Here is a 25,087-nt window from a genome sequence, read left to right as displayed (position 1 = left end):
ACTACCCATCCCAGGCTTTCCAGAAGGGCGATCACTCTGTTGGTTGCCCGATGACTCTCCTCTCGTGATTTCGCCCTGATCAGCTAATCGGCTAGGTAGGGATGGGACCAGGATTCCTTCCCGTCTGAGCGCCACTGCTACCACTACGATCACCTTGGTGAAGGTCCGCGGCGCAGTGGCTAACCCGAAGGGCAAAGCCCGGAATTGGAAGTGACGTCCCAGAACCTTGAAGCGTAGGTAGCGCTGATGATCCGAATGGATCGGGATATGCAGGTAGGTCTCTGACAAGTCTAAGGCCGTGAGGAATTCTCCTGGCTGTACTGCGGTCTTGACTGAGTGCAGAGTTTCCATGCGAAACCTCGGGACCCTTAAGTATCGGTTGACTGACTTGAGGTCCAATACGGGCCGGAAAGTGCCCTCTTTCTTGGGTACCATGAAATAAATGGAATAACGTCCAGAATCCATTTCCCATGCAGGTACTGGGACTATGGCTTTCAAGGACAGGAGCCTCGCCAGGGTAGCTTCCAATGCTGCCCTCTTGTGGATTGGACACGGAGATTCCACAAACCTGTCCGGAGGGAGATGATGGAAGTCCAGATAATACCCCTCTCGGATGATGGCGAGGACCCACTGATCCGACGTAATCTCGACCCATCTGGGGTAGAAGAGGGTTAACCTGCCCCCTATGGCTCCGTCCCCGGGATGGATCGGCTGATTCTCATTGGGAGGCGCGGCCGGGCCCTGAACCCGAGCCGGCTCCCCTCTTATGCTGCTTGGTCCGAAAGGTCTGGTTCCTGGCCTGAGGACGAGGTGCCTGGTAGCGACTCCTATAGGGAATGAAGCGTTGGGAGCTTCTGCCTCTGGATGGCCTTGGAAAGGCGCGCTGGTTCCTCTTGAACCTGTCTTCCGGCAGTCGAGGTACTGGAGAGGAGCCCCATGTGCTGGCCAGTTTATCAAGGTCGCTGCCGAACAGGAGAGAGCCCTTAAAGGGCATTCTGGTGGGGCGTGTCTTAGAAGGAGCATCGGCTGACCAATTCCGTATCCAGCGCTGCCTCCTGGCAGCTACAGAAGATGAGATCCCCTTGGCTGTCGGTCGGACTAGGTCAGATGCGGCATCCGTAAGGAACGAGAGAGCTGACTCCATGTCCGCTGCCGGAGCATTGTTCCTGACCTGTGACAAACAGGAACGCGTCACCACTGGGCAGCAAGTTGCGATCCGCAAAGATAGAGCTGCCACCTCAAAGGTCTGTTTCAGGATGGCGTCCAGTCGCCAGTCATGAGGCTCCTTGAGGGCCGCCCCCCCTCAACTGGAATGGTAGTGCACTTGACCACAGCGCTAACCAAAGCGTCCACCTGAGGGCACACCAGCATCTCCTTGATTGCCGGATCCAGGGGGTACATGCCCGTCAGGGCCCGACCCCCTTTGAATGAGGCCGCTGGTGCAGCCCATTCCAAATCTATCAGTTGCTGTGCGGCTTGCAAGAAGGGAAAATGGCGGGCTGTAGGACGAAGACCTTCCTGCAGAGGGTTCTGCGTAGATGGCACCGTAGTGCTGGGGCCTGTAATAGCCAACTCCGCCAGGCACTGAGATACCAGGTCGGAGAGATCTTCCTTGGGAAAGAACCGCCTCATGGTTCGATATGGCTCAATCCCTGAGGGAAGTTCCCCCTCCTTGGGGGGTTCGGACTCGTCCTCTGAAACATTAGGGTCCGCATGAACCGGACTGCCCGGAGGCAGGTGCCCACGATAAGGGCGCGAAGGTCCAGGGGCAGGATCAGCTGGAGCAGCAGCAGGGCCTGGATGGGAAGCTGATTGCATCTGCACAAAGGCATGGATCCCCTTAAAGAGATCCACCCAGGAAATGGAGGCGGTCTCTAGTCGTCGGGGTACCAGGTCCCCCCGGGATCCCAGGTTGTTCGAGACTACTCGCTAGATCTGGGGTAGCCCCTGGGGAACTGTCGACAAACCTCGGTTGAGACTGGTCCTGGCCCGAGGCTCCCACGGCCTCCTCACATTGGGCACAAAGGGAGTCTGGCTCCTCGCTGTGCGTGGCCCTAAGCTGGCATGCTGAGCAGAGGCCGAGAGCTTTCACGCCGGAATCAGGAGGCGCCTCCGCAGGAGACGCCGGGGCGTTCGAGTGTTCCATTGCGCGCTGAAGAATATGGGCCTAATACAATATGCGCTCAATAATATGCGGCAGCAATATACGCTCAATACAATATGCGCTCAATAATATGCGGCAGCAATATACGCTCAATACAATATGCGCTCAATAATATACGGCAGCAATACGCGCTCAATACAATATGCGCTCAATAATATGCGGCAGCAATACGCGCTCAATACAATATGCGCTCAATAATATGCGGCAGCAATACGCGCTCAATACAATATGCGCTCAATAATATGCGGTCAGCAATGGACGCTCAATGATATACAATATACGCTAAATGATATACAATACGCGCTCAGTAATATGCGGTCAGCAATATGCGCTCAATAAGATACAGGCGCCTATCATGGGCGCTCAATACCTGAACAAGGCTGACAAAATGGCGACCTCCGCGGCGTGCCGCATACAGGCAACGCCGCCGATCCTCGTACCTCGGAGACCAAAAGTAAGAGATGTACACCTTACCTGATCCTCGGCGCTTCCCGGCTGGAACCCGGGCGGTCTCCGGCTGCGGGGGGAGAGGGGAAATACCTTCACTGCCGCGCTTGAGGAAATGCACCCGCTGCCTCTGGGTCCACGCCGGGACCGAGGCGCCTCTCAGCCTGGCCCAAGCCCTTCTCGCTCGGGGGCTAGATCCCTGCCGCGATTCGGCCACCGGACCGAGGCATGGACCTCCGAGGGATCGTGGAAATCACCCCGGGAAACTCAACTGGGGGAGGGACCCGAGGGTATCACCGCAGGAGTGCGGGGCTCGTTGTTCTGTAGAAATCTAGTAAGTAGAATGTAGAAAGTAGAAAGTAGTATTGGAAAACACGCTCAGCGAGCATGCAGGCTCTCCAAACTGCTTTGGAGACGGAAATTACTGAATTGCCTCACTTCCTGTGGGGGTATATGTACCCGTGCTGACGTCAGATCCGTCTCCAACTGCTAGCACGAGCACACTATACCCACTTGTTCTGAGTCCATCTGGCTACACGCTAGGAAAATCAGTCTTTCGGCATCAAACGGGAGGGCCTCTGACTGATCTGTGATATTACAGGAACGAAAATTAGCAGGTAAGAACCAATTTTCCTTTCCTGAACATACACAGATCAGTCCAGACCAGTGGGATGTACCAAAGCACCCCTAAACCGGGTGGGCCGCCGAAAGACCTGCATGCAGGACAGTCTCTGAAGGACAGCTCATCCTGCACCTTGACATCAAGACGATAATGCCTGTTAAAGGAATGAACTGAGGACCACACTGCTGTCCTACAAATCTTCTGTGGCGACAGAAGTTGACACTCAGCCCAAGAAGAAGCCTGCGCCCTAGTGTAATGCGCCCGCAAACCGACAGGAATTTGTCGTCCCTTACAGATGTAAGCCGAACAAATGGCCTCCCAATGAGATATGGTAGCCTTAGAGGCTTTGTCCCCTTTATTTAGTCCACTGAAGAGGACAAACGGATGATCTGAGCGATGAAAAGCATTAGTAACCTACAAATACCAAAGTAGCATCTGCCACACATCCAGAAGATGTAATTCTCCATCCTGAGGAGAATATTTAGACTACTCTGGAAAACCCGGAAGATCTACCATCTGATTAACATGAAAGGCAGACACTACCTTAGGAACAAAGGAAGGCACTGTTCTCAATGAAATTCCATTCCCGGAAATCCGCATAAATCAGAGGATCTAGACAACGCTGAAGACACCAAACTTCAACAGTTTCCAGATCCTAATATATGCCATAGAGGTCGCCGGTCTTCTGAATCGAAGAAGAGTGGAGATGATCTGTTCAGACTAACCTTTCAATCGAAGTCTCCGCCTCTCAAAAGCCAAGCCACAAAACAAAAGCGATTCTCCTGATACAAAAATATGGGACCCTGACGCAACAGGTCTGGAAGATGAATCAGACTAAGAGGACCTTCCACTGCAAGTCACACCAGATCTGTGAACTACGGTCTCCGCGGCCACTACCGTGCCACTAGAACCATGGTCCCGGGATATGATTCTATGTGCCTGAGAACCCGACCTATGAGGGGCCAAGGAGGAAAGATGTACAGAAGAATTCCCATTGGCCAAGGGCACACCAGAGCATCAAGGCCACCAAACCAAGTTCCTTTTGGCGACTGAAGAATCTCTCTGTCTTGGGAGTTCAGCCGCATCACCATAAGATCAAATTGGGGAGTCCCCCACCTTGCACAGATGTGGTTCTACACCTCTGGGGACAACTCCCACTCCCCAGCATCCAATTGTTGCCTAATGAGGAAGTCCGCCTGCACATTGTCTACTCCTGCTACGTGCGATGTGGCTAGGCCTTCAAGATGATGCTCCATCCAGTCAAATAATCTCCGAGCCGCCAACACCACTGGATGATTCTTCGTGCTGCCCTACCGATTGGGACCGCCCTCGTCTCGAGGCGATTGATGGACCAGAACGTCTCCTCCAATCGTCACAAGACCTTGCGTTGACCGGCCCAGGCACATCACTCCCCAGCCACAAAGGCTTGCACCCGTGGAGAACACACCCAGTCCGGAGGCTCCAGATCCATCCCCTTCTCTAAATTGGGACCAGATAGTTACCACGAGAGACCGGACCTGGACTCCAGAAGCAGAGGGAAGGGAAGATGAAATTCCTCCGAGCAGGGACTCCACCTGGACAACAGTGCGTGTTGCCGTGGTCTCATGTGCGTGAATGCCCATGGAACCAAGTCCAACGTGGATGCCATGGACCCCAGGACCTGTAAATAATCCCACATTTTGGGCACCTCCAGATGAAGAAGAGTCAGCTCCAACTGACTCTTGTGCACATCAACTGAGAGACTGTAAGGTGGACATCGCTCTTCGGATGGACTTCTCGCATTCCTCACTGGACTTTGCTCGAACCAACCAATCGTCCAGATATGGGTGTACCAAAATTCCCTCCCAGCAAAGAGCCACAGCCACCACCACCATCACCTTGGTGAATGTGTGGGGTGCCCTCGCCAAGCTGAACAGGAGGGATCTGAACTGAAAATGTTGATTCAACACTTTGAAGCGAAGAAATGTCTGATGTTCTTGTCGAATGGGGATGTGCAAGTATGCTTCCTTCAGGTCTAGGGAGATGAGAAATTCTCCTTTGCGGAATGCTGACATCACAGTATGCAGAGTCTCCATAAGAAAGCGTGGAACCCGAAGGAACCGATTCACCTTCTGCAAACTGAGAATGGGCCGAAAGCAGTCTTCCTTTTTCGGCACCACAAAGTAAACTGAATACCTTCCCTGACCCTACTCCTCCAGAGGGACGGGAACAATGGCCTTTAGGGTGAGCAGCTTTTACAGCGTCCCCAACACTGCCTTCCACCTGTCGCAAGAGGCGGGCACAAAACATCTAGAGCGTAGCCCTCTCATATCACCTCTAGCACCCAACGGTCTGAGGTAATCTTTTCCCACTCTTCGTAGAAGCTGGACAATCTGTCTCCTACAGCTTCTACGGAGGAGAGGGGACCACTGACTTCATTGGGCTTATTTTCTGCTCCCAGTGCCCTGCCTGATGCTGTCTCTGCCCGACCTGTGAACTCCATGAAAGGATTGTTGGTGCCTGCTGCCCTGTTTCAAGACGGAAACAGATGAGGACTTGCCGGAACGAAACCCACGGGAATCCCGAAAACGAGCACGAGAAGGGAACACCTTCTTACTGGGCTTCCTGTTCTCCAGCAATCTATTCCCCTTGGACTCCCCCAGGCCCTTCATCAACTGATCCAAGTCCATTCCAAATAACAGCTTCCCCTTAAAGGGAATATTACAGAGCTGGACCTTGGACGATAAACTGGCCGACCAGTTACTCAACCACGGCAGCCTACAAGCTGATACCGAGGAGACCATGCAGCGAGCCAACATACGCACCAAATCATACAAAGCATCTGCCACATAGGCTATGCCTGCCTCCAGAGGCACGGCCTGAACGCGCCACAGTCCCCCAAAGACGTTGGCATTGGGCCCTTCTGAACCCAACAGAGACAGGCCCTTTGCATTAAACTGGCACGGACTGCTACCCGAAGACTCACCGCTGAGACCTCAAACATCCATTTGAGTTGCACCTCCAGCTTACGATCCTGGACATCCTTCAGAGCCATTGCCCCGGCCATCGGGATTGTTGCCTTCTTGGTTACCGCCGAGACGGACATCTCCACCTTCGGAATCCTCAGCAATTCCAGGGAGTCATCCATTAAGGGATAAAGCTTGGCCATCATTCTGCCCACCTTCAGGCCAGCATCTGGGGAGTCCCATTCCCAGTTCACCAGCTTTCGGATCTTCTTGGGCAACGGAAAAGCACTAGTGGGTCCCCTCAGCCCATCCAGGACTGGGTTAACACCCTCATTATCCAATTCTTCCTGAGTGACCTTCACTCCTAATTCCTCCAGGACCTGTGGGATGAGGGGGCACAGTTCATCCCTTTTAAACAGACACACTACCTGCGAATCATCTCTCTCCGGGACAGGGAACTCGTCGGAATCAGGGTCATCTTTTGCCCTGTCTGCGTCAGGGGTTGGCAGCTCATCCAGTCAGTTCCCTGCATCGAGGAGGTCCAATTGGGACTGATCCGAGTCCTCACCATCTCTGGGACCAGTCTCTGCAGCCGCTCGGCGCAAACCCAGGCACTGAAAAATATTGCCAATCTCCCAAGAAGCCACTTTAGACTTTTTAGCCATGGGGGCCCGCGGGCAATCCCCTGCCCAACTTCTTCCTTCATTTCTCCTAGCCAGGTAGGCCTTATGGAGAAGGAGAATAAAATCCAGGGAAAAAACCCCCCGAATCATCTTCCCCCGATCCCGGGGGTCTGTCAGCCACCTCACCCTCCCCTTCTGAGGCATTCTGCCTGACTGGGAAAGGAGGGAGAATTGCCTTACCGTCTTGCGGTCTCCTGCACTGCCTCCCTGGCAATGGGAACAGACCCTGCTGACCTCCTGCCGCAATTTCCTGCGCGGCTCGAGGGGCCTTCCTGTTCCGAAAAGCGAGTTCAGACCAGCTGCCGCCGCGCCACACACATGGCAGGCGGCCATTTTAGTTTTTGGCGCCATGTCTCCCAATCGCGCCCCGCGGCACTCCCCCATGAGGCCTCCCGCACGGTGATGCACGCCAGTCTTGGGCCCACTGAGCTGCCACCAGGAACGGATGCAATCCTCACCGGGGAGTTCCCAGGAATGCTGACAGTGTCCAGTCGGTCCCAGCAGAGCACAGGACTATACAAGGAATGAGGCACTGCGGTTCCCTCCTGGCACTAGCTTTGCAATCAACTGCGAGCTCCCGGAGCCTCGGGTTAGCAGCCAGTCAACTGCCACTCAGTCCTGCACCTCCCGGCCCTGGGCCGACAGCTCCCGCTGACCAGGCCCAAGAAGTTCCTGCTAAGCTCTGCTCTGCTGCTTCTTGTTCGCTACTGGTTTTTTTAAACAAGGAACTTAAAGAAACTTTATTAAGTGGGTACTTCCCTCTCCAGAGGAAGATGGGCGAGAGGGTGCCACGGAGGGTAGAGGGAGCCAGGACCTCTGGCTATCAGACCGTCTGGTACACTGCGGGCGAACCCAGTCAGGGGTATCCAACCCCCCGGTGGCCCGGCTTCACCAGAGGTGGCCTACGAAGATGCCTAGCTCCTCAGGTAGCGTCCGTGATCTGGAACCTAAAACTACTGTAAAACAAAAAATCTTTTTTCCTTTTTTTTTTCCTTGTTTTAACTAACAGCCTACAGGTACAGTACAGCTCTACCATCTGCTGGAGTCAGAGACATACTGAGGTCCTGCAGGTGGCACTCTCAGTTAAGCAGTGCCTCAAAGTTTTTTTCTCTGATTCCATCTACTGGAAGGGATGAATAACCCACTGGTCTGGACTGATCTGTCTATGTTCAGGAACAGCATTATCAAACAAAAACAGAAAAGGCTGTAGTAGAACACTGTGAAAGCAGCATAACTGTAAACAAACAGGGGAACACTTGTGGAGATAAGACAATATATTCTGTAAGCAATGCATGCATACCACGATACTATTCATGCAGCTGCCACAGTTTCATGAGAGAAAAGGGGAAACTGTGAACCACAAGTCTCTACTATATCTGTTAACTAGATCATAAAACACCTACCAGAACAAAGAGATATCTTTCTGGCAACCCCCATCCATCTGGGAAAATATATGTCTCCTCAGCCAGTTTTAAGAGCATCTCTTGGGCTCGCTTCATGTTCTGGGAATCATTGATGGTACTTAACTTTGTAACTGATAACAGAGAATTTACTTCTTTCTGGAAACCTGTAGTAGAAAAGGCATTTCTTTTAATATGAGTATGCATGGGATTACCCCATGAAGACAAACATATTAGGTACAGGCCAAAACAGCTAATGATCCCATAGAAGGAATGAATGACTCCAATGACAGAAGTTACTTTGAAAAACATGAGAATTTTGGATTACAAACTGTACCTAGTAATCCATCAGGTCAATCAAGAGTCAACAAAACTGGTATATTCTCTCATGGATGAATACTGCCTTATATAGCTAGCAATGAATGTAAAAACAATATTTTGAAAAGAGCAGGTATCTTTTTTGGAGTAATTCTAGAGTTACTTTCAGGGTGCTACTTTCTTGGTGTATTTCTAATCCCATGCAGGGCATTCGCAGGGTACAGTTGTTGAATCACAAGTACCCTGTGGTCAGTTAAGTGGAAACACTGGTTGGAAATTAGTAAAAACAGAAATCCTAAAATGGTCATCCTTTCTTATTTTCCGCAGACAATTTTGTTTTAAGTTTACGGGCAAAGAAAACCTTAAGGATGGCTATCTGATGTCATTATCCCACAAAGAAGTGCAGCAAAGCCATTTAATATAAGTAAGTCCATACTTGGGCAATGATTGAGAGGTCATTTCTGTGCACTATTCATTCATGCTGCACAAGTACAAAGAAGTGGCCTTGGGCAGCAGTAGCAGAAAATATTTCCATCAGAGATAAGAAGTGTGTGTGTAAGAACAAAGAAAGTGCTCATTAGGAAAAGCATATTTGACTGAGCAAATAAGTAGATGTAAGTACAATGCCAAAAATGAATGTGAGCTTTATAGGCTGGCAAGACATCCTTATAGTCAGCTTGAAAAACATGTAGATGCTTTGTTACATGTAATCAGGATTATCCCTCTTTGTTGCCAGATTATGTACCTAACAATGGCAACAACTGTTAAAGGGCAATGGTGTGACTGTACCACCAAATATAACCAGTCAACTCATAATTAGAAAGATTCATTTCCACACAACAGTCCAAAGTATTTCTCTGCCTCTTCCTTCCCCCAGCTCAAACCTTTTATTGGAGCAAAGCTAATCAGTGCGCCCTGAGCTGCTCTATCTGAAACTGGGAAGCAGGCGGGTCTCATGGATGACAGTGGTCTGTGGACCAATAGCATCATTGCTTTCATTGGTTCATCTGGTGCAGCTCAATTGCTCCTGCTTCAGACAGAGCAGAAACAAACACAGATTGTTCCCAATGCTGGAATAGGAAAGGGAGGAAGCCAGATGAGAACATGGAAGATGCTGGGGCAGAGAAGACATAAGCCACTGGAGCCCAGCAATGAATTATGAGACAAGGGAAAGCTGAGCCCACACTGCTTCTGCAAGAACCCAGACTCAACAATGGAGAAGATGCCTTAGATAAAGAGACTGCAACAGGGAGAGCACAGCAAAGTCAAACTGAGAACACAAGAGGAAAGAGAAACAGCTGCCTTGATAGCAGCTTGCATGGTGCTAACACTGGGAAGGAGACATGGATAAAGGACATATGGAGGAGATCTGCTGTTTAAAAACTTAGACAGTAAGATTACAATTCTCCAGTATAGCTGAGTTGCTTAACTGTAATAGGTGTTTTCCCAAGGACAGCAGGATGTCAGGCTTCACAAGTGAGTGACAACATCCGATGGAGCACAGCATGGAACATCTATGTCAACTTTGACAGTGCCTCACCGAACATGCCAATATACCACGCATCCCTGCAGGGACCCCTCACCGAACATGCCAATATATCACGCATCCCTGCAGGGACCCCTTCAATCTTGTATCTTAGCATATATAAATGAAGCCAATTCCAATGGGAGATGGATGGGTTTTGGGAGGAGTGACATCCCCCTGTCTTGGAGAACACCTGTTACAGGTAAGCAAATCTGATTTCTCCAAGGACAAGCAGGATGACAATCAATACAAGTTGTGAATTCCTAGCTACAGACTGCCCCAAACAGCAACAAGTGCCAACAGGCACAATAATATTTTTCTTGGACAATAGCCATTTTCCATTTTATCTTATTTATGAGGGGCAGCCTGGAACAAATAGAAGGGGCCTAGTAAGGCATGGAGTTGGATTCTGCACCTTACACTAATTCCTCAGAACAGACTGGCTAAAACCTACTGTTGCACTGGCCATCCCTGTCCAAACAGTAGTAAAATGTAAATATGTAGAGAGAACTCCATGTTGCAGATCTCCTCCATAGGGACTGATCACAGGTGAGCCACCAATGCTACCATGGATCTGACAAAGTGAGCCTTGACATGGCTCATCAGATTCAGACTCACCTGAGCATAACAGAAGGCAATGCAAACTGCTAGCCAACTAGATAAATTTTTATTTGGTAACAGCTATCCCCAGGCTGTTTATGTCAAAAGAAGCAAAAAGATTGATGGACTTTCTATGGGCTTCAGTCTGCTCCAGGTAGAAGGTCAAGGCTCTTTTGCAATCCAAACTGTACCTGTTCACCCTGGTGGATATTGGCCTTAGAAAGAAAGTTGGAAGGACAAGTGACTGGTTAAAATGGAATTCCAACAAGAATTTAGGTTGGATGCACAGAACCAACCTATCATGATGAAACTTGGCATAAAGCAAGTTTTCTTACCATAAATGATGTTTTCCATAGAAAGCAGGAAGAATTAGCCATGACAAGTGGGTGGCATCATCCAGCGGCACTGAATGGACACATCTCTCTTAGCTAGTAGAACTTTAGCTCTGCTGAGCATGCTTAGGAGTTCCCATGTGGGCACTGCTTCATGAGTCTCCTTAGTCAGTAACAAGCTAACAGATATGTAGTAGACTCTCCAGAGTGGAGAGCACATATTATGACTACTTCATTCTGCTATCTACAGAAAACACTGTTTACATTAACAAATATGCTTTTTCTGTCAAGCAGGCTGAATTAGCCATAACAAGAGGGGAGTTCCAAGCTAAAGGTTGCAGTGAAGTATTACTGAAAAAAAACCCAGGCTCCCCTGTGAAGAATAGACTAGGTAGGAATGAGACTTTGCAAAACTGCCTGCCTAAATTTACTGTCCCCCTTCGAAAGATTGTCCAGACAATAGCAGGACACAAAAATGTATACTGAAGACCACGTAACAGTTTTGCATATGCCTTCGAGTGGGACTTCTTGGAGATAAGCAACAGAAGAGGCCAAAGCTCTAACTTGATGAGCTTTCACCGAGTCCGTGATTTGAAGTCCTGCAAGACTGTAGCAATGATGAATACAGTTAGTTATCCAGTTGGATAAAGTACACCTGACAATGGGCAAGCCAAGTCTATAAGGGTCATAGGAAATAACATGTTGAGAAGCTTGACGATGCAGCAGAGTCCTCTTTCTGTAGTAAGCCAAAATCCACTTACAATCCAGTATATGAACAAACTTCTCTCCCTCATGCGCCTGTGGCCTTGAAAAAAGGTTGATAACGCAATGGATTGATTAATGTGAAAAGCCAAGACCACCTTAGGTAGAAACTTTGGATGCATACAGAGAACCACTCTATCGTGAAAGACTTGCATGTACAGAGAGTAGTGAACTAGCTCTTGAAGTTCACAGACTTTTCTTGCTGAGGTTATCGCTATTAGAAACAGAAATTTCTATGTCAAGAATATGAGTGAAATTGATTCTAATGGCATGAATAGTAGTTTCATGAGATGGGTGAGCACTATATTCATGGATACGGAGACTTCTGGACTGAAGATGTGATCTACCAAAAATCCTTCATGAACTTTGACACCAAGGAATGTGTCAAGATAGGCCTATCACTGACAGTGAGATAAGCTGCTATGACACCGAGATGCATCCTCATAGAGGTTGTGGCAAAGCCCAGCTGTGAAAGAGAGAGTAAATAGAAGAGTAAATGCTGAGGCTCATGGAAACAGATCCAAGGCCTTTTAACAGCATCATGCAGTGAACCATTTCTATTTGAAACCACAGCCCTCTTGGTATATGGTTTCCTGGATGAGAATATTAAATCCTCAATCTCCTTGGACAAGGAGAGCCTGGTTATTACTGCAAACTCAACCTCCAAGCTGTCAGACACAGGGATTGAAGGTTGGGGTAAAAAAAAAAAAAAAAAAGTGCTGTGGTACTGAGTTGGCAATGCCGGTTCTGCTGGACCTCTGTACAAGATACAGATAACTATACCTGCCTGGGCCACACTGGTGCAATCTGAATCAGTTAGGCCTTATCTTGGATTATTTTCTGTGTTCCAATCGAGTAGAAAGGTATCCTAAGCTAATCTGAATTCACTGGGTATAACTGAGCAGAATTTATCCAGCTTCCTGATCTGTTCCAATGCAAACAGATCTTCTGCTGGTAGGCCCACAACTTAAACAGAGTGTCTGTGGTTGACCGTTAAAGAGACCACTCATGGGGATGGAGAACCCTGCTGAGATGATCCATAAAAGTGTTGGACAGTTCTGGAAGATATGCGGTTTGAAGGGTGTCCTAAAACTCGTTCACCCTTTAAAATATCAGCAGCAGTTCCTGACAAAGAGGCCACAACCCCAGGGCCCCCTGCTTGTTGATACAGAACATGACCACTTGGCAGTTTGTCTGAATCAAAATTCTTTTCCTCTCAGAAAAAAGTTTGTGAAGGCTATGAGAGGATAGCATATTGCTCTCAATTCCAGGAAATTTATCTGGTAATGACTTTCCTTGAGGAACCATACCACCTGGATTTGAATCTGATATGGGCACCCCTTCCCCCTGTAGAGTCATCCATCATTAACATTACTTGGTAAGGCAGGAATCAAAGCACAGCACCCTCCTGAAGTACTCGAGGGTTGAGCCACCAGGTCAGGTCCTGTCTCATATGCTTGGAAAGCTAAACTACTGTGGATTGAGGCTGAAGCCACTGGTCCCATTAGGCACGCTGACCCCGATGCAGATGAACGTGGAGACATGTCAGCGGAAGTATGTGAATAGCCGCCATCATGTGTCCCAACTCCACCAGAACTGTTCTGGCCGGAAGGCCTGTGTGGACAATAGCTTGCATTCGAGAGATACTAGTGTGGCAGCTCTCTCTGATAGTAGGAAGACCCTCTCTCATAGGGAATATATCCATTCTCTGATGAACTTTAATTTCTGTCAGGTCTATCCAGTAAAGTGCGGCCGCGTTTACCCCGCTCCTAACCCGCGTTCTACTCACTTTCCGGCCGCGTTAGCCCTTCCTGCGATCCACAAACCCCTTTAACCTACCCTTACCGCGTCCTAAAATCCCCGGGCAACCCCTTCCGCACGCGGCATGTATATTGCATGTAAACGAGCGAATTAGCTATTCCCTAGCATCCAGTAACCCGCGCCCCGACTATCGCTATTTTACCCTGCCGTTTTGCCGCGCGTTTAACCTGCTAACTTACCGCCTACCCTTACCCCTGCGTTAGAGGCAGGGGTAAGCGTAGGCGGCAAGCTTTCCCCCAGCCCCCGCTCACCTGCCCTGGCCGCATCCATGGATGCTGGTCTCCGGGGCAGCCCCAGTCCTCTCCCCTCCTCCCGAAGCAAAAAAAAACGAAAAAAAAAGTTGCAAGAGAGAGAGGGAAGAGGACGGGCAATCCTATGCTCAGCGACTTACTTTTGCAGCCCCCCTCCGGACATCGTGGCTTCCCCCGTGCCAGTCCCCTCTCCCCTCCTCCCGAAGCAGGGTGCGAAAAGCAGCCTTGCTCCGGGAGGAGGGAAGAAGGGACTGGCAGTGTAAAGCGGCGAAGCGACTTACTTTTTGCACCCCCCTCCGGACATCGGACGACCTCTCCTGCCTCCAGCTGCTCGCGAAGATGGACGCCTGCACCCGGAGGGGGGTGCAAAAAGTAAGTCGCTTCGCCACTTTACACTGCCAGTCCCTTCTTCCCTCCTCCCGGAGCAAGGCTGCTTTTCGCGCCCTGCTTCGGAAGAAGGGAAGAAGGGACTGGCAGTGTAAAGCGACCTCTCCTGCCTCCAGCTGCTCGCGAAGATGGACGCCTGCATGGCCGCTGAAGACGCGACGTCACATGCCGTGACGCCACGTCTTCAGCGGCCGTGCAGGCGTCCATCTTCGCGAGCAGCTGGAGGCAGGAGAGGTCGTCCGATGTCCGGAGGGAGCTGCAAAAAGTAAATCGCTTCGCCGCTTCGTACTGCCAGTCCCTTCTTCCCTCCTCCCGGAGCAAGGCTGCTTTTCGCGCCCTGCTTCGGGAGGAGGGGAGAGGGGACTGGCAATCCCGACTTCCTGGTACCTGTCATTTCAAATGACATTTGAAATGACAGATACCAGCGTGGCTGTGAAGCGTTAGGCCCGCGCACCCAGGATACCGTATAGGCGCTCTATACAGTAAAATGGGTTGCGCGGGCCTAACGCTTCACGGACGCTTCTTAGACGCAGCTTGCATTTGCAAGCTATTTACATACAGGATCGAGCGGTAGGTGAGCTGCACTGTGCATGCAGCAACCGCGGGTGCGCCGGGCACCAACGCAGCTCTTCCTACTGCTCGTTACTGGATAGACCTGTGTGTTGGGACCAGGGTGGGCTTTTCAAAAACGACTATGAACCCCAAAGTCTGGAGAAGCCGAACTGACCTCTGCAACAAGTCCAGTGCCGCCTCCTGGGGGCGTGCTGTCAGCCAGTCACCAAGGTACAGGAAAACCTGAATCCCTTGATGGTGTAAGTGAACTGCACAATTGTAAGGCACTTGGTAAAAACTCTTGGGGCTGCCGAGAGGCCGAAGGGGAGCACTCTGTACTGGTAGAGAAGAGAGCCCATGTTGAAGCACAGGGTTTCTAGACTCTGTCCTGTCTTGGTTTTCTTCTTATCTCTCCCATTGCACTTTTAATGTTTCCTCTGGTGGTTCCTCCTCTACTCCCATTCCATTATAAATTGGTGTGCCTCAGGGTTCTGTCATGGGCCACCTTCTCTTCTCACTATATACTAATTCCCTTGGAACTCAGATTTCCTCTCATGGCTTTCAATACCATTTTTATGCTGCTTACTCTCAAATCTACCTTTCTACACCAGAAATTTCATCAGAAATCCAGCCCCAGATCCCAGCCTGCTTGTCAGACATTGCTACCTGGATGTCCCACCGCCACCTTAAAATAAACATGGCTAACACAGAGTTCCTTATCTTTCCCCCCAAGCCTACCTCCCCTCTTCCTCCTTTCTGGACAGTGACTGAATATGTACCCCGGATTTATTTTCTGCAGTTCTGCCCACTGATCTCAGACTAGCTCAGAATACTTTCCTCCTTTATTGAGGGCAAAGCCTCAAATGTGCTTTTCAACCAATATCGCTGATTTCTAGGACAGTACAAAAGCTGCTGCAAGACCATACTTGCTTTATTTTTATAGCTCCAGCATGGCCCAGACAGACATAAGAAAATAAAATATGCCATACTGGGTCAGACCAAGGGTCCATCAAGCCCAGTATCCTGTTTCTAAGAGTGGCCATTCCAAGTCACAAGTACCTGGCAAACACCCAAACATTAGATAGATCACAAGCTACTATTGCTTATTAATTACCATAATAGAAGTTTATGGATTTATCCTCGAGGAACTTAATCAAAACCTTTTTTAAACCCAGTTACACTAACTGCTGTAATCACATCCTCTGGCAATGAATTCCAGAGCTTAACTATGTGCTGAGTGAAGTTCCTCTATGCAGTGTGCCCTGAAGCGTTGAGAATGTAGAACATCTGTTCACAGGAACAAAGCAAGGATAACATTTGGTGAGACCTTATCACCAATGCAGTTCTTGAATCCACTCACAGTGGTTTTCTTCTTGCTGGCCATTTTGAAGAGGCAATAGTTCTTTTTTCTTTTTATAGCACTGTTGCGTGTGCTACAGTGCAGCAAGGCAACTGAAAGTAGGAAAACTGAAGAAAATAATAAAAATGAAACAAAAATTTTAAAGGATTTTGAAAAAATATCTGGAAAGACTATACGTCCGTGCTATGCTAGGACAAAAAATGACTGAGGAGGCTCATGAGGCAGTGCCTGTGTGAGAAACTCTCCTGCATGCTCAGTAGAGCTCAAAGCTCTATTTGCTAGGACAGACAAGTCTGTTTGGTGCCGCCGGATGTCATCACCCACATGTAATGGCTAATTCAGCCTTCTTAGCAATGTAAAAATACAATTTAGGTAAAATATAAAAGTGCTAATCAAGCACCTTCCATTCTAGAATACTGTACATTTATTGTTGGGGAGGGGGGGGGGGCGGGCAAGGTAGGACTTCTGTCAAATTGAAGCAGGGGTAGGTAAACTACAACCTGTGCACCAAAACAGGCCCATAGGACCCTTTGATCCAGCCTGGTCATCATTTACAATTATTTAACTAGACAGACTTTTCTACCTGCCATCCTATAACGCCACAGTTGTCCATGTGAAAGGGCAGCCGCGATCTATGGCATTCTTGTTTCCTTGCTCTCTCTGTGACTCAGGAGGATGAGCCAACTGCAAGGACAGAAAGAACAAGTTGCATGGGAGAAGAAGGGGAAGGGGAGGGGGATACTGGGGTCTGACTGGTGGGAGAATTCTCAGGCTACATTCTATATAGCCTGGGAGTATAAATTGTGCTGTCCTTTCCTGAGGCAACAGCCTGACCAGAGCACAGAGGGGAGATGCCTCTTCTCTCCAGCCTCTGGTGCAGGCAACAGCCACAAATGTGTCCCTGAATAAAAAAAAGTTTGCCCACCCCTACATTACTATCTAAAAAGAACTTCATCTTTTGCCTTCCTCTAATAGCTGGGGTTTTTTCTGCACATTCAAATTAGCAGAAGTACAGGACATCACTAAACATTTAAACAGTGTTTTAGTCAGAGTAGGAAATTTAGAGCGCACAGATTAGTGAGAACAGCTATGATAATCTTTCACACTTGCTGGCCAACTATAATGAGGATTAGTGGCCCTGTTTGTCTCCAGGAATGCAAGATCTGAAGAACAGAAGATTACCTAGGTCTTCCAAAATCTGTTTCCATCGCTTTTTCACCTCCCTCCGAATCTGCCTTATAGCACAGATGTCATAGTTGATTTTTTCCCATTCCTGAAAGAGAAAGATAATTGAAAGTTCAGTTTTGAGACCTCTTGCTTTGTTATACAAGCTCATCCTTGTCTAACGCTACAGAATTTTCTCACAGTTTGGTTTTACAAAAAAATAGAGTTTGTCTGGTTGTTCCATGCTGGAAAAACCAGACAGGCCAGCAATTTACAGTTTGAGACAAGAATAAAGGACAATGAGAAATTACTAAATAATCAATTTTGAAAAGCATAGTCATTGGTCCATTCTTTATCACAATGCACTGTACTTGTGGTCTGATTAACTATCCCTTCAGTCAATGTCTTCATGTTGTCTCTATTTAAAAATCATATTATAGCCCAAGATCTGGCAAGTTTACTTTGTACTAAACTCTTCACATATCATTGCCATTCAAAACTGAGTTTAGTAGAGTATTACTTAAAACATACCGGTCTAGAACTCTGACCTATTGCTTCAATAATACTACCAATCCTCTATAATAAGAGCCAAAGTTTGCCCATTTGTTACACTGTCATAAAAGAAATCTGACCAATCAGCTTTTCAACCATTTACCAGCAACCAGACAACTACACTGCCAACTAGCAGCTCAAAGCCCCAGTTTTTCTCTGAGTTTCTGAAAGGAGCTGTCTATCTGTAACAGATGCTCTCCAAGTACAGCAGAATGTTAGTCCTCACACATGGGTGACATCATCGGATGGAGCCCCAGTCCAGAACTTTGATCTCAAAGATTCTAGAACTTTCAAACATCCCTTACTGAGCATGTGCAGCTGTAGTCATCACCCTGCCCCTAGGCAGAGTCCCTCAGTCTATGAAATAGCTAATACATGAAGAAACAAACTCCCAGGGGAGGCAGGTGGGTTTCATGAGGACTAACATCCTGCTGACCATGGAGAACACCTGTTACAGGTAAGCAACTCTGCTTTCTCCAAGGACAAGCAGGATGGTAGTCCTCACACATGGGCGATTCCAAAGCTATAGGCTGACTGAGCAGGACAAAGCGGGAAACTGCACCATCCTGAAAGCACCACCTCTCTCCCTTTTTTCTGTCAGGCAGCTGACCCACAAAGGGGTCTAGGCAAGAAAAGAGTTGGGTTCTAGAAAGAGAAAACCATAGAAACAATAGACACAAAACCTCCATGAGTAGCAGGGGCGCCTAAGGCAGAGGAGTGATGCGAGTGCCAGCAAGAAACATACTCCGCATCACGGAAAGTTATTACAAGCAGTGTTTTGGGTCAGGAATAATCTTTGCATAAACCAGGACTCCCCTGTCCACAGACAGAGTTATCCCTAAAAAGGGGAAGAATAGCTTGCAAGCCACTGCAACCAAAGAGTAGCACCAATGTTGCGGGGTCCCTCGTCCCCCAACTCCCTCAGTCATGGATATGGCGATAGGATGAAGATGGACTATAACCCTTCTCCCTGAGGTAGGGTCCCTGAGACATGAATGACTGGCAATATGGACCTCATTCAAAAATGCCCATTGAGCTCAATGCCCACCCTGGTGACAGCACCTGTAGGGCCAATAGCGCCTTGCGCTTACGAACAATGGATCATATCAAGGGCACCAAACGACTACACCAAAGGCTTCGACGGTGCTTCACTGTGTTTTGATCATATAGCGCCAACCCAGGCACCCACAGACATCGACAGCCCGGCGGCACCGATAGAGACCCTGTGCCTGAAGGCATCAATGGACCAGCAGGAACCAAGGATGCCAGGGGCACCTGCAGAAACTCTGCAGCCCCAACACATCTTATCGGTGCCTAAAAGAAACAATGAATGCCAACACCATTGATGGTTCACCTCACCTATCCATCTGAGGTCATCAATGCTGTGAGCTCGATGGCATCACTTGCCAGCAGCTATGGCTAACGATAGCCTTACTAGCGCTCATTTTTTTTTTTTTTTGGCGCACACCCTACCCCAGCAACTACCTCCCTCCTCTTCCCCTGCCGAGGCTCGTGCAGTTGGCGCGGCCCATTCAGGGCGAGAGCCTGCTCACCTTCCTCCTGCCATCGACAAGGTGAGCCGCGTAGGGTGGGAAAAAATAAAAACGATCCGGGATAAGGAAAACCCAGAGAGCAAAAAATAATTAAAACTAACTCGCATCTGGCCCAGAAAGCCTCGCGGTGAAGGAGCCGCACCCCCAAAGCAGACACCGGGCCAATTGGAGGGCGGATACAGCCCTTTAAATTACAGGCAATTCTCGGCGGCGGCGCGCACCCAAAGGAGCGCGACCTAAGGGGCCTGCCCCTTAGTGCGCCCCTTTGTGAGCCCAAGGAAATAGGACTAAGGCCCTTTCCCGATAGTCTGCCTCGCCTCAGCACTGATACACGCGAGTCACAGCCAACATACTTACTCCCCCTCCAACCTCCTCCAGCATTCATCCAGTTCCTCCAGCATTCCTCCAGCCTCCTCCAGCATTCTTTCAGAATTCATCCAGCCTCCTCCAGCATTCATCTCATCCTCTATCGCATACCTAGACCACTATGCTACTGAGATTCCCAATCCCTATTCTTCATCGCAGCTTCCACAACTCAGATAAAGCAACAATGCAATATCATTCATGCTCTTCCAAAACCCTCATCCCTATCCTGAGCACCCCAATCAGCCAACTCCTAGGTCTCGCTTTATTCTCCCTAACTCTCTTCAACGTACAATCCATTACTAAGAAAACTCTGATCCTCAATGACTATCTCCTGGATGCCAAACCAGACATCTGCGCCATAACGGAAACCTGGCTTAAACCAACAGATATAGCCCTAATAAATCAACTCCCCACTCAGATGTATGACTTCTTTTCCCTCCCTCGACTAAAGAAAAGGGGAGGGGGGCCTACTTCTAGCAACCAAAAAAGAGCTGAGAGTCTCCCAACTCCCAATAAAATCGGATTCAAAACTGGAAATAGGCCTCTTCAAAACAACCCAACTCCAAATCCTCTTAGTTTACGCCCCTGCAGGACTCCTCGACTCGGACGCCTCCCTCATAATAGAATTAATTGCAAAACACATTAACCTGGACTCACCCGCCTTGATCCTGAGAGATTTCAACCTATATGTCAATAACACCACACTCACAACCAACTGCGAAGCCTTACTCTCTACACTTACAGCCATGGGCTTCCAACAGATTATAAACAAGCCCACCCACAAAGCAGGCCACACCCTGGACCTCATTTTCACGAACTCCGGCATCACGCACTCATCCCCTCCGGTTTGCACTCCAGTCCCCTGGTCGGATCACTCACTAATTGCCGCTACTTTTTCAGTAACAGAAACCCGTAATCTTCTCCCCCCTCAATCCCTGTTCACCTACAGAAGATCTTGCTCTTCTGATGACCTCAGCTTCCACCTGGCTAAAGAACTTACACACTTAAACCTTTCAGATCCCAACTCAGCCTGGACCAATATCACAGAGGAAATAGCAAATAAACTATGTCCACTTTCAACAAAAACACTCAACCCAAATTCCCCAAAGAGACAACCATGGTTCACCAATGACTTACGGAAACTCAAACAAATCCTCAGAAGAAAAGAAAACTTATGGCGCAAAACCCCTTGCCCCAGCACACTTTCCACTTACAATCTGCCCTCCACCACTACAGGAACTCTACCCTAAAGGCAAAAAGGGATTTCCACGCTCACAAGATTCATGACCTTACCTTTGACGCAAGAGCCCTCTTCTCCTACGTTTATTTATTTATTTATTCATTCATTTTTATATACTGTCATTCGGTTCAGCCATCATAATGGTTTACAAAGTCAAACAAAAACAGATAAATTATACATAGTTACAAAAAAGTAACAATGGGGGGGAGGGGGAATGGAAGGAAGGGGAAGATGGTGGGGTGAAAAAGGGAGGAAAAGGGAAAAAAGGGAAGTAACAGTAATAGTATTAATTTATCATAAAGGAGGGATTCTATCATTACTTCTTATAAGTTCCGAATTGTAATGAATATGGTTGATGCTAGTTTCAGAACTAACACATCCTAACACCCCATCTATCCCCAATGAACAAGCACAAACCAAAGCCGACACACTAGCCCTATTCTTCCAAAGTAAAATCACCAATCTCTTAACCCTCTTGCCACCTAGTCCCACCCCTCTGACCAGCTCCTACCAACTACTCAACAAAAGAATCTCACTGGATGCGTTCGAACCTAGGCTCCTCACTATCCCCAACTTTATTCAACATATACCTTCTTCCTCTATGCCAACTGTTAACTAACCTGCAACTAAAACATTTCTTATACGCTGACGACGTTCAAATTCTGATACCCATCAAAGAATCTATCACAAAAACTCTTAAATACTGGGAAAACTGCATCCAAGAGATCAACAGACTCCTCGCAAACCTAAATCTGTAAGTCATACAGCTGGAAGACAGTGGAAAGAAGGGGAAAAAGGAAAAGAAAATACCATAAGGGAAAGGAAAGCAAAACAGCTGCAGTTCTAGAAAAAAAATCACTTACAAAAACTGTGAGGAGAGAGCAAAGCTGAATATCGTGACACACAGCTGCATGGAAAAAAGAGACCGAGGGACTCTGCCTAGGGGGTAGGGTGATAATTACAGCTGCACATGCTCAGCAGGGCATGATTGAAAGTTCTAGAATCTTTGAGATCAAAGTTCCAGACCGTGGCTCCATCTGATGATGTGTGAAGGCCACGATTCTGCTTGTCCTCGGAGAAGGATGGATCAAATGGTAGAGGGGAGAAAGGGCCAAGGACAGAGGCAGGGAAAGGTAAGGAGGCAGAGAAAGAACTGGGAATTGCCAGACAATCACAACTCTGACACGAACACAGTGTAAAGAATGCATTAAGCAATTCTGCATACTCCATGGAGTACAACTTTCCAATCATGAGAGGGACCGGACTGTGAAATTTTTCAACTCTCAAAGCCTATCACTTATGATGGGTATTTTTCTAGTTATTTAATAATTTAGCATTTGTATAGATATCATCAGATGACCGAATAAAAGTTTTAGCATAATGACCTTACATGTGCATGTCATCTGGGGTGAGCTTTAGACGCCTATTACATTTTACTGATAAATTCAAATAAAATGAAGGTTTTTACTTCAGCAGTATACCATACTGGCTTTAGTTTGTAAAACAATTTTAAGCTTGGATTTCTGCATGGTAGCATGCAAATAGACCACAGGTCGGCTCTCAGATAGAAACATTTATAGCATACAAAATTTAAGTTGACAAATGAAGTGGCAAAAAAAAAAAAAAAAAAAAAAAAATTTTTTTAAACCCCCAAAACTATAAATATGAGAAGAAAGACAAATTAAAACTTTGTAAAGGAAATTCCATGGTTGTATTAACAGAAGGGCTTTTGTCTCTAAAGCAATCTAAGCTGCTTTCAGAAGCTTAATTTATAACCTATTTCAACAACGCATGCAAATAAAGTTTACTAGGATGTTTGAAAGATTATTATATGCAACAAGGTGAATTCTATGGGGCAAGGGGAGAAGACATGTCAGCAGATTGGGATTAGGATTAGCAGTGCTTAAAACTTCTCGAATATCACACTTAACAGAATATCCCTTTGACTTTCTCATTAAATTATCTTCCATAAAACTAGACTCTTGTATAAAAAAAACTCTCTCCAAAGAGGCAATACAAGTCCATAGATGAGCATGTGAATTGGTACATGTGACAGTGTAGGGAAAAAGGGACACTTATGAGGAACCAGGCTAAACTGGTGAGGGCTCTTCTACTAGTGATGGGTGGAATCCCCCTTCTTACTCGGGGGCTATGAACATTACCGCTCTGGCATTCCCAGCCAGTCCAATAAATTGGTCCAGTAACTGAATTCTGGTCTCCAACCTGGCAGCGTAGAGAGCTGCTGCTAGGCCATTGGTCTAGCCATGTACCTGCACACATCTAGGTATGCCTCTCAATCCCGCTTATCCTTGGGTTACTGTGCTCTTTAATTTGGTTTAAGAAATAGTCCTTGGTTAACTGGCTTTGGCAATCTGTGCTGCATGTGAATTCATGAATACAAAACAGCAGCTGTAAAATTTCTAACAAAAAGGATACAGTCTTCACTTTGACAGTGGAAAACACCAAGAGTGTCACTGTAATTTCTGCCAAATTCACGTAAACAAATCTCTTGGGGCTAAGGCCAACTTCCTTGTGATCAGACATCGAATTTCAGCTGAATTAGCTTGCTCACAGCAGTACAAATAAAAGAAAAGGCAAATAAAACTTTGATCTTCTTGTCAGACACAAAACATGCTTACAAGCCAGAACCTGCTCAAGGAATAAAGGCAGGGCATTTTACCTTGGGCCATTTAAACATGTTGGGAGGTTTGAGGTTTAAAGGCTATTACAATTTCAGCTGCCATGCAGCCTCATCATACCCTATCTTGGACACCTCCCTACCAGCAGAGGCTTCCAGTGAGCCCCGCTCTGAACTGTTCTCACCAGGACATCCCTAGTCTAATGCCTCAGTCTACTGTTAAGCCTCCGCTCCACCAGGGGATCTTCACAGGCTCACTCCCCAGACTGGCCAAGCTCCTACCTCCTGCCTGCACCACACCCAGACTCCAGTCCTACTGAACCCTATTTGTCCTTTGCTTCAATGCTTTTGCATCGAGTCTCCATTGGCTCCCTGCTCTAGCCACTCTTGCCTTGTGACCTTCCCAGGCCTATCCTTATTTTGCCTCGAAACCTTTGGGCCTCCTGACCTCAGCCTTGCCTTGACTAGTGGCCTCCTGATCTCAGCTTTTCATTGCTTTGCCTTGTGGCCATCCGATCTTCAGCTCCAAGTCTTGTCTTGTGGCCTTAGGGACTTCTGGCTCTTTCCTTGCCTTGTGGCCCATCTTGGCCTATCCCTGACTTCTGACCTATCTTGGCCTTGCTTACCTATGTGACTTATCTAGGCCTATCCCTGTCTTGCCTCTCAGGGCCTTCCTGTATTGCTGCCTTCAAGCTTTATGTTCCATGTTCTGTGTTGTCCTCATCTTGCCTTGTACTCTCTTAGCCCCAGCCTTGCCTGCACATTCCAGAGTTTAACATGGCCTGAATACTGTTCCAGCCTTGCCTGCACATTGTCCAAGCCTTGGTTCCAGTATTGCCTGCACTCTGCACCTGACAGTCCAAGCCTTGCTCCAGTCTCATCATGCTGTCCTGTGCTACTCAGGAGGTGATGTTCTCTACACTCCACCTGAATCAGAGCCACAACAGGATGCAGAAGCCAAACATTGTCTCCACAAGTAAGGGGTAGGACCCTGAACCCGTTTGGCATGCACTCTGCCTCAGTTGTATGCAAATCTATGTCATGCATATTCATTAGGATATCCTAAAACCTCGACAGATTTGTGGCCCTCGAGGACTGGAATTGCCCAACCCTGATCTACACCATAGTGGTATGAACCAACTGCACTGAGACAAAATCTAACGGAGTTGATTTTTAAGCCAGCCTCCGATAGGCATAGAAGGTAATCAAGCAGTTTTTGTGGGGGGCAGGAGAGTGGATCTAGGGCCTTCTGCTCACATTATACGGAAAACCTCCTCCACTTCCGTCCATAGGACTTTCTAGTGGAAGGGACCCAAGACACATCTTCTGAAAGATCAAGAGGCTGCAGAATTAACCTCTCATCATCCAGACTGTGAGCAACAGGGTCTGAAGGTTGGGATGCCGC

General features: G+C 47.9%; 1 protein-coding gene across 1 annotated transcript in view; it reads right to left on the bottom strand.

Moving 5' to 3' along the window:
- The window catches only part of MREG (melanoregulin), a 65,595-nt gene that overhangs the window by 18,388 nt on the left and 22,120 nt on the right, over nt 1-25,087 (bottom strand). The window contains exons 3-4 of the mRNA XM_029606112.1: nt 17,352-17,442; nt 8,265-8,428 (exon numbers count right to left, since the gene is read on the bottom strand). Coding sequence (XP_029461972.1) covers nt 8,265-8,428; nt 17,352-17,442 — 255 coding nt within the window. The remainder of the gene's footprint in view (nt 1-8,264; nt 8,429-17,351; nt 17,443-25,087) is intronic.

Source organism: Rhinatrema bivittatum, chromosome 6 (genome assembly GCF_901001135.1).
Source record: "Rhinatrema bivittatum chromosome 6, aRhiBiv1.1, whole genome shotgun sequence".
Classification (NCBI taxonomy): domain Eukaryota; kingdom Metazoa; phylum Chordata; class Amphibia; order Gymnophiona; family Rhinatrematidae; genus Rhinatrema; species Rhinatrema bivittatum.
Note: the sequence above shows the minus strand (reverse complement) of the source record. Positions and strands in the feature narration are given on the sequence as shown.